Here is a 10,614-nt window from a genome sequence, read left to right on the forward strand (position 1 = left end):
GTATTCCTGTTTAAACCCAATCAATATTTTTCTTCATTGTAGTTTTGGTTAAATTCTTTAGATGCCTTGCTAAGAAACAATTGATTTTAACTACCCAGCTTGAGCAAGGTAACGTAAAAGAATTTAAAGTTGCATATATTTATAAACGAAGCTTTTTGCAATTTAACATTCGAATGTTGTATTAATATGCTCGTTACTCGAAATTTCGCTTTTGTCATTAGCAGGTTTACGGTCACAAAACAAAATATGTCTGACTGTTCTTGTTTCTTTTAAAATACAGGCCACAGTTTAACGTCAATAACCAGCTGGCTCATGAACATGATAAACATGGCACAAATACGAATAAAGCCAATCATAAATCATACACAAATATAATTATCCTTTGCTTATTCATATACCTGGAAAAAGCTGGCATTGTGTGGTCCATGTTCCCTGCACTCCCATCTCAACTGCCATAGCCTCACCCCCCTCTTCTAACCTCCGACTGTATCATTGCTCGTCTCTCCTTCTTGTCTGATCTGCTCCACAATACGGTCTTGGTTGCGCCGATACCCTGACGTCCAACGGCAGTCACTCCGACAATGTCTTAGTGCTTGAGGTTGCTCTCTGCCTGGCTCACAGACTCTGTCGCTGACCAACTTTTGCTTGTACGGGTTTCAATCCCTGCTACACGAATACACGCATCCGGAAAATCCCTCAGAGTTAGCACAAGTCTTTACAGTCCTGAACTATTCTACAAGTGAAGAAAGTAGAAGTTGCAGCTTGTTGGTCTTCCCGTAGAGTCCAATCCTTGTGAAACTTTGCGGTACTCGGAGCCACTTACTGAGATGCCTGCTGGTAGTCCTCTCTATGGCTTCCACTGTCGTACTTGCACCCTCGTGCAGCATCAGTGGCCAGAGAAGTCTTGGGAGCAATGCATGCTGGTACAATTAGGCTTTGAACTTCCCCGGTAGTCGACAGCGATCAATCTTCTTGAGGCCATCTTCTACCTGTTGCTTGAGCTTCTTGGCGTTGTCTCGATCTCGTAGGCTTAGGCTTAAAACGAAGAGCTTAAACAGTACACGCTGTGTGAATAACAATAATTGATGTATCAAATGCAGCGGTCTATGGTGATTTGAAGAAGATTTCCTTTGTAAGTTATTTGCAAAGATAAGTAAAATAAATATATGGTAAAAGTAATTAATAAAACTAACTCTATAATTCGTAAAGTCTAATTGAGCGAATTTTTTTTTGAACCACGGGATAATGTAAGAGTTCATTTTCTCTACCAAAATACTGAATATATTAAGCATGGGCTAAGCCACATACAAAGTCACTACACGATTATTTTCCTGGCAACCACATGGTAAGCATAGGTTCGGAAATGTGCGTTTTTAACACAGAAGTTCTTGACTGATTTCCTATGGTAAGTGTGTGCTATTGCTGATACATGTTCACAACTTTGTTTGAATTATTTTTTAATACAGTCAGCACACGCAATTACTTCTGTATAGCCTAGTGGACGGTTGTAAAATTTAAAGAAGATACTGTATAACAGTATTCTCAGATAAAATTGTTTCTATAAACGCGATAGCATATAATTTGTCGGGAGTAAATCGTATCAAGCGCGATTTAAAGAATATATTCCATCGCATTAAGTACCTTTGAACATAAACATAATTAAAAGGATTTCTTAAAAACGAAATTTACTGTAGTAAGTTATTGTCTTGCATTTAACTCGTACACGTTTTAGAATACATCTGATTATTTTTGATGCAAAAGAGCTTTTAAGAACTTTTTTCCCTTAACGTACAAAGTATGTAGAATATATAAGATGCCTGGTAATGTGTTAAAAATCCCTTTAAAGCGTTGCATATGTGTAAAATAATTTACTTTTATTGATGCTGAAGTCTCAAACAACGACTGATTATTTGAAACTAGCATTGAACTTTACAATGCCACACGTGTTTGCTATTGTATTACTTGAAATAAAATCTTTGTACAACATATTTAAAGCAGACTTTGCCTCTCTAGGCTAGTTAATGAGGAATTTTGGGTCAAACAAATTCCTTTACAATATCAACACACGATTTATCAATAACATATCAAACTCAAAAAAAAAGTCCTACAAAAATCTCCGTGCAGTCTCCGAGAAATCACTGCTTAAAGTCAATACAATTCTAAGAAATAGCGATGGTACCGTTACTACACCATACAACCGTATTGCACCGGAACCGGTGTAGATGTAAACAATGTGCTCTTAGAAGCGTTCATTATGTCCCGGTGTTACCCAAATTCGACGATATAACGGTTACATAAAGCAATATTTAGCAAATAATGAAATAACTTATATAGCACAAAATAATATTTTTTATTCGGCTGTAATACTTTGAAATGATTCCAAGACAATAATAATCCATTTAAATTTAAATCGATAAAAATAGAACATCGTCGAATTTAGGTGTCGTCGAATTTGGGTTACGATAGCTTGGCTATTTCCAGCTATACGCAGCATTTTCTAGGTAAGTAATGTGTTTAAGAATCAAAAATATCTAATACCAAAGAACGCTAGTCTTATAAATTAAAGTATGTGTACACGTTTCTTAAAAATGAAAATAAAATCGTTGCAGACGACAGAAACTCGTTTTCGCTTTACATTATATATTTTTTCAATTTTCGGTTTTATATGATATTTGTTTAGATTGCTACATCGTAATTATAAAAATATCAATTATATATGCACATAGGATTTATATTTTAATTATTAAATAGACAAAAACAATACATCGCACTATACATTTTTAAACTACAGAAGCGTGAAAGTGCCATCAAATTTAAAAAAGTGAAAATTTAAATAAAGAACTTTTGTTTTTAATTCTATTTCAGGAGGAGATTTTTGTTTATCACGTCTGCTATTATGAGCTTGCTGGTTGTTCAGCTTTATGTAGATAAAATAAAGGTACTTTAACTTTATATTTATATATCTTTAAACCATTTATAATAGCTCTACATTACACGTAAGAAACATTATATGAATAAAAATAAAGATATACATGTACATATAAACTGGATAAGGTCTAGTTTCTGTGTGTTTTTTATTATGCACAGGTGTAATAATGTAGCTATAACATTAATACTTAATTAACTTATAATACAATAATGTCTGGATAAAGAATCAAACAACACTAATAAAAATATGCATGTCCCTTCTTTTTCAGAATCATGTCTTTGTTTTTATCGTCAATTATCTACCTTTGTGTGATCTAATAAGACAACTGTGATTTCTCTGCATATGAGGAAACAACTGTATGAAGCAAAAAATGAGGTAACCAAATGTTGTTTTGTACTTTAATAAATTTACGAATATATATGGTATAAGAAGATGAATCAGTAATATGTGAGATCATTTACAAAAACATCAGTTAATGACTAAGTCTACCTTTATATTACGATTATAGCTTTATATATTTTCATAGCTCTGCTGGCTGCATTTCTATACTTATTTTGAGGAAAAAGAATGTACTTGATAATATATAGTAATATACCATTTGTATAAAATACATGTAGTTTTAAAGATATTTTCAATATTTACAGCCTGGAAGTAACCAGTATAGACATAACTAAAAAGGTTTGTGACATCTGTGAAGAGCAAGATGACAGTCCAGTTTCAAAACTTGGAGAAAATGGATGTCTAGGACTTTCATTAGCTGCAAAAAACTATAAAGGTATCCTAACTAATAAATTAATATTCAATTAAAATCATGTATAATAACATAACATAGCATAACATAACATATGGGTTAATTGTACTGCAATGCCTCCGGTCCAAAATACAATTATTCATCAATTATCCAATGTGGTGACAACAGAGATATGTTAAATGATATATTATCAACAAGCAGAACAACATGAAACTCAAAGACATGAGCATACAATGTATATAACATATAATATAATAATTTTGACATGCGAGTAATTGAAGTTACACATCTTCCCTGTTTTCATAAATCACCGGAATTCCGTTGACGCATTTTAAGATGAATAAACTTGTGCATTTTAACAGACAAAATATCTGTCCATCGGGAATTTAGTAGCCAATGGAGCAAAACAATTGCTAAACAAAGTGTTTCTTCATATATAAAGTACCATCTAAAAGAATTCACATACAGAAATATGCATATTACACATTCGAATTATGGAAAATGTAATCTGTTCGTGGTTTCTATATAGTCACGCTATAATGTTGTAACGGTCAGTAAAAAAAATCATAAATGGCAATATTTGTACATCAAAGCAGGTTTTGAACATGATTCGAAAAAACTTTTTATTTAATTTTGGCACATTTTAGGTAAAATCCACGTAGAAGCAGCATTTCTGATGTCATTTGACCCAACACAAAGGCTTGCTTGCATGGAAAAACAACACAATTGACTTCCTGACTAAAAAAAGTCATCGTCAGACATGAGCTTTAAGTTTTCTGTCACACCTGGACCAATGATTCCTCGGCTCGAGTTCCGTCTCGGACAGGCTCCGGAAAGTGTCAGTCTGGCCCGGGTGCTCAATTCCGTGTAATCTGAGAAAACAAAAAGTTTTTTTTGTGCACATTTACCCATTACGGTGCCAACTTATGTGAGATACAATTAGAGTAAGCTTTCAATAGTTTTTGTTGCTTTATTTGCTGCAAATGGATAAGTCACCACGCCGGCATCACATTGTTGGGCACACTGGCAAAGTTATCGCCACAAAATGTTGTTTCAGAGCTGCAGTAAATGTTATAAGCCCAATTTTCCTAATTTTGGTGACAAAAGTGTGCCAGGATATCAACTAATCATTTTACAATAGATTTCATTGAAAATAACGGCGTACTAACCTGCAAAGACACCGATCATCTCGACAAGACTGGGCGAGTGTTGAGGGCCGTCTCCGAATCAGTCATGCTGTGCGGATTTTGATGGCCTGTCACTTCAGCCGGACTTGTAGACCAATTGGACGAAAGTTCAGGCAGAGCTATAGACCCATTTTGACACCGCCTACAAATGCACACTTAGGTTTACGCATAATGTTGAGGTCAATTAAATACAGATTCCCTGATGTTTTCCACAGGGGTCTATCACAACATCGTTCCAGGAAAGAAAGCAAAGCATAGTATCATTTCAGCAAGATATCCGGACAGGAAAAATAGGGCAAAGTAGTGTGATTCTGAGTAGATCTGCCTGACGGGGTCGAAGGCGAAGGCAGATAGCAGTGCCGGTCCAAAATTGGCGGGCATTTTTAACAGTAAAAGGCTCAAAAACAATAGTAATAAATACAGATGAACTAAAGACACGCATTATGTTCATTATTGAGATTAATGCAAATTAATGACAAAATGTCACTGAAAAACAATACCGAGTGTTTAAGTAGTCTTAGAATATGTCTCCGGAACAGGTTATGTGTGATTTTCTAGCATTTACCCCCCTTATGACCCCAAGTGCAACAGCCCAATTGCAAACAGCCCTAAATGACTGACCGGCCTGCTACATGTCAGTTGCGCGTTTTTTTTGTTTTAATAAATAAATTAATGTTATGTTTTCCTGGTGCAAGAACCAACCTTAAATGATAAAATTAAATAAATTAGTATTATATATTTTTCACAATTTCTACCTGCAGAAAAAGAAAACCGTCCCGACCCCACGTGCTTAAGGGTCTGATCGTCACGGGTTAATTATTTTATTGTGAGCTTGCACAGAATGTAGTCAAATTATTATATGTACAATATTAAATTTAAACCTTTACTCATAAATATGTAGATATTCCAGTTTAAAAAGTGCTGTGTAATAAAAAAGTCTCGCTCGAAATACGTTAATACAAGTTCTCTATTTATCAGTAGACATTGTACCGGTCAAATTAATAATAATAATATATAATTATAAAAGCTGTAAATGCAAACTTATTTCCTCGCTTAAATAGATGTTTTATTTACTAATGATAGAAATTCAAAAGAAAAAATAACACAAACATACAAGGATAAGTAAGTGTAGCCGAGTTATATCCTTTGAACGAGTTAATTAAGATACGACCTTCCGTCCAAAATTTTATCAGCTAGACTTTTCCTCACATCTTTAGGGTTCATAAATCGTCGAAATTCGTTTAACGCATTTAAGTGAATTATTATCGTACAAAACCTCCACTAATTCAGAACATTAGCATAAGGACGCGACAAACAATTTCTTACACTTTCCACGACTTTCAAGAAGGTAGGGGAACAAAGTATGCATAACGGTCTTCCGTTGCACTTAAAAAATAACCAGCATGTGAAATTGCGTCCCTTCATATTTCGGTCCTGAATATTTCGTTGTATCCCTTGTTTGGTAACTTCTCATCTCAAACTATCGATGTACCTATTAGCTTCAAATACGGAAACACGTCTTTTGTTCTTTCTCTGCTGAAACGTTCTTTCTTTCGTAATTGCTAAAGCAATATACTTGAAATATATGTGTTGTACTGTCGTGGTCTGGTAATTATTTACTAGAAGCAGTTTAAAAGCACCATGTTAAACTAACGTTAGATTTGCGTGAACATGTATTCGATACAATAGAACCATAAATGACCCATGCACAAGTTTCAATAAGCAACAAATAAGCAATCTTAGCAAAATAGTTTTTGTACATAGACATTTACCATATATGAATAAACATTTACCATGTATAACGTATGAATACTGCGATCGTAACACAATTACTTTATATATTTTGATAGTTTTTATCGAAATAATAATTTTGTTTTGTTCAAATTTCTGATAACTTTGAACACACACATACTGTGATAAAAGATTGAATAATTGTACTCTTAGCACATTTGTATTGTTTTCGAATTCCTGATTCCCATATGAACGTATTTTTAATGTTATAAATACAGTTATAAAAAACTGTAACCGTTTGAAAATAAATCCCGGTATCGCAATTGAACGCATTTAAATCGCTTTGCCTTATCTACAGACGGAAAGGAAAAAAACAAACATACACAGTATTTGGACAGAACACAACTTTCTTACATATTTACCTTTCAGAGTTTTTACGGGATTGAAATATGGCCCGGTAAGCCTCTGCAAACCGTTTGTTAGTCTTATAATAAACGATCCACGTGAAACACGGGTGCAGATGGGCAAACACGGTGACGAAAACATGCAGGTCTTCTGGGTAGGAGTTATCGTATTCGAGTGCAATGACAGTCGCGTACGGCGCCCAGCAAATAATGAACACCAAATATATTATGATAAATGACTTGGCGACGCTTATATACGAAGATTTGATGCAAACACGATCCGTATTTGCTCGTGATCGTGCGCGCACGAAGAAATACACGCGCAAAAATATAATTCCCGTTATGATGGCTGGTATCCAAACTAATACCACCGAGAACACAATGGTATACGGATGCGAAGCCATCCTGTCCCATATGCAAATTTTTCCTTGAGTATCAAAGCCGTGGCCTCCTATGCCGAAAACGTTTAAGATGCACAGAAAACTGCCTAAAACGTACATCGCGAGGCAATACAGAATCGAAGTCCGATTCGTAAATATCTTCCTGTATTTCGGGGCGCAGATGTACACATATCGGTTAATGCTCATCACCATGATTGTTGTCAATGACGAAACGCACGTGACGGTGCAAATGGACGCTACGACTACGCAAAGGCCGGGTATATTGTTGATGTACTGCTCGCCCTTCACCTTACCTAAAAATTACATAACATGTTTTATTTAAATAATACAACGTATTAAATATGAGATGCGCTCCTATAAGAAAAGCTCCATAGGAACATACGTGACTTAAGTAGAGTTATCAACTAAAGATTATATCCCCACATACCGCTTTGAAACATAAATGACTATATGCTGTCTTTTTTACTTTCGGTCTAAGGTCTAAATGTGACCTTGACCTTTAAGTTATCATTGTGGTTCTTGCTTTCCCCGCTTCATCACCTACAGATCAACTTTTTCTGCGATTTCAACAAATTCCCAAAACATTGAAAAATTCTGTCATACACGTGTAATTTTGTTATGTTGGAACAGACATTGTATTGTTTCAGTAAATTACTGTGTTTGGGTATATCAGTGGTTGCATAGATTCCAGCTCAAATTGCAATTAACGATGTGCTTTGCAGATTGTTTTATGCTTTAGAATGGTCAATTTCCGTTTTCTTAACAAAATACTCCACACAAATGAAAACATTTTTACCAACTGTCAGTTGTTGTTTTTTTTGTCAAATGCAAACCATATTGAAGCGAATTATACAGAAAATGTACACGCTATTTTATAACATAGAGCATCTTATAAATTCAATTATTAGCTCTCTGTTTTTCCCAATTGTATAACAACACGATCTTCAAACTTCTGGTTTAAGCACACCTTCAATTAGTTTCCATTACTTAAATTTGGTGTTTAATAAACAAACGGGTGACGTTTGTCTTGCACCTTTACATTGCAATCAAAGGACAATTGCTCAACTATGTGTTTGCCCAAATGTATATAATTTACCAATCGAATTGTTCTTTTAAAGCTTTTCTAGTGACATTAATTTAGATAATTTCATTTCTCTTGTGCATCACATCCGAACACATCACATGTGATTAGTATCTCTTTTCGTGATGACAACGTGTTCATTTTATGTTCAAAAAAATAATAATAAACAAAACGTTATACTGACTCGTGTTACTGTCAAAGTGGAAGCACTCGTATTGAACCCTTCGTCACTTCATTGCTTTCAAATTGGACAAAAAGGCTAGTGCGCATTTATAAGGCATTCACGGTCCTATTAATGACGCTTTTTTAAATTGCTCTACAAATAAACATACATTTAAATTGGATGAAAGAAAATGGACATGTATATTAGACATTTGTATTTATTTAGCGCCCCTGGCATTCGCGGACACGCACATTCGTGATTCAATGATAATGTAAACAAACAAACAGAAATTGCGGCGGCAAGTCATTTAGTGTTTATATCATGAGCCCGCGATAATTAGGTTCAGGAAGTCACTATCGCAGGCGGGACCTGTTTTATCCAATGCCAATTAACTCCTTTGTAATGAAAAAAAAAACTATCTATTTTTTATTTTCTTTGTCATAAAAGCACAGACTCTTTTCAAACGGTTGGTAATCCCACCTGGTAATTTATTGTATTCGATCCATCACGTGTTCGTAGGTAAAAATACAGCATCCGAATAAAAACATTACACACACTGGGCATAATGTTATGAAAAATAACTCTAATGCTTACTTATATATTTAAACGAAGTTTAGGGTATCAATACAGATTTACTGCACTAACTTTCAACAGTAAATGTCAAGTGTTCGCTTAGTACACATTGTAATGACCTCACAATGGTCAAGTATCGCCCAATTACAACTGCATATTTCGAGCTAAAAAAATTAATATGATTAAGTACGTTTGATGAAGCTCTAAATATCCAATATACAAGGTGCATACATTTTTATTGATTGCTAAACGGTGAAATATACGAATATTTTCATGACCTAAAGCCTTGTATCACTCATTGTTTTCTACATACAAAAGAACAGTCAATACAAATAAAAGTCGATAGCATAATGGCAATGTTAGCGCTTAATATCATCGCATTTTTATCTCAATTTAAGACAAATATATAGCGTATTATCAAACCAAAAACAAACATGCATATCTTCTTACCTAACAAGCTGATTACGTTTGCAACAGCCGTAACGAATATGTCCGAAACTGCAAGATTCAATATGAATATCGATTCCACTTTGCGTATGATTCTCTTCACGGAAACCACGTAAAGTATTAGACCATTTCCGAACGTTCCGACAACCGATGTTACACCAAGAATTATGACGTAAGTGATGCCTAAAAAAGGTTTTGCCGTAACGTACGCCATCATTGTTTTTGTCTCTTCCTTTGTGGTGGAATTCGTATCTAAGTTGTTCATCCTTATAATGCTACGTTTTCACCGAGATGCAATGCTGTGGTATATATATATTCATAAATGTGTTGTCTTTTGAATCGCCTCGTTAATAAAACCGGCCAAAATATGTTTGGTGTTTATCAACAAAATTCGCTCGTTCTTTATCGAATTCTAAACTCCGCTCAGTCTTGTTTATTGGACATTGGACATCCAACAACAAAGCTTGAAACACACGCACACACACATATCTTCCGGGGTATGACGCTGCATATACGATAATGTCAATATAGCCAATCGAGTCATGGGTTTCGCATAATGGTACATTAAGATAACAATAACATCCTTGTTGTTTTTTTTACCAACAGGATACTGGTGTAGCTGGCAAGATGTTATCTTTCATTTAAACACTTAACAAATCTTGCCTTGTAGTCTGAACTCACGTTGCATTTATTTTCTTTGCTATAAATTGCACTTTACAGCAATGGTGTATTGTATCCTGTTAAATATATTTATAAATGACCTTTTGATTGTATTTCTGATGAAGCAGATAATATAGTACTAAATGCAGATGGAAACTCAGTTCTGATTGCAGATGGTGATATAGTACTAATTGAATACGGTGATATAGCACTTATTGCAGACCGAAATATAGCACTTAATACAAATGGTGATATAGCATTTATTGCAGATGATGAGAAAGCACTTA

At 34.6% G+C, this 10,614-nt stretch overlaps 1 protein-coding gene across 1 annotated transcript; it reads right to left on the minus strand.

Moving 5' to 3' along the window:
- Nucleotides 1-2,775: 2,775 nt before the first annotated feature.
- Nucleotides 2,776-10,156, minus strand: LOC127831828 (melatonin receptor type 1B-like). Its single transcript, XM_052356901.1, has 4 exons — nt 9,671-10,156; nt 7,021-7,696; nt 4,850-5,009; nt 2,776-4,552 (listed from the first exon to the last, which is right to left on the minus strand). Exons 1-3 carry the CDS (start codon nt 9,930-9,932, stop codon nt 4,865-4,867), a joined length of 1,083 nt encoding a protein of 360 aa, XP_052212861.1. The 5' UTR covers nt 9,933-10,156; the 3' UTR covers nt 2,776-4,552; nt 4,850-4,864.
- Nucleotides 10,157-10,614: the final 458 nt, after the last annotated feature.

The sequence above is a fragment of the Dreissena polymorpha genome, chromosome 5, assembly GCF_020536995.1.
Source record: "Dreissena polymorpha isolate Duluth1 chromosome 5, UMN_Dpol_1.0, whole genome shotgun sequence".
Classification (NCBI taxonomy): domain Eukaryota; kingdom Metazoa; phylum Mollusca; class Bivalvia; order Myida; family Dreissenidae; genus Dreissena; species Dreissena polymorpha.

Bases quoted from the DNA above. Each gene is read 5' to 3' on its own strand.
- LOC127831828 (XM_052356901.1), bottom strand. From the start codon at position 9,932: ATGAACAACTTAGATACGAATTCCACCACAAAGGAAGAGACAAAAACA. The intron at 7,697-9,670 runs GTAAGAAGATAT...TGTAATTTTTAG, and splicing joins AAACGTAATCAGCTTGTTAG to GTAAGGTGAAGGGCGAGCAG. The intron at 5,010-7,020 runs GTAAATATGTAA...GTGCATTTGTAG, and splicing joins TCCCGTAAAAACTCTGAAAG to GCGGTGTCAAAATGGGTCTA.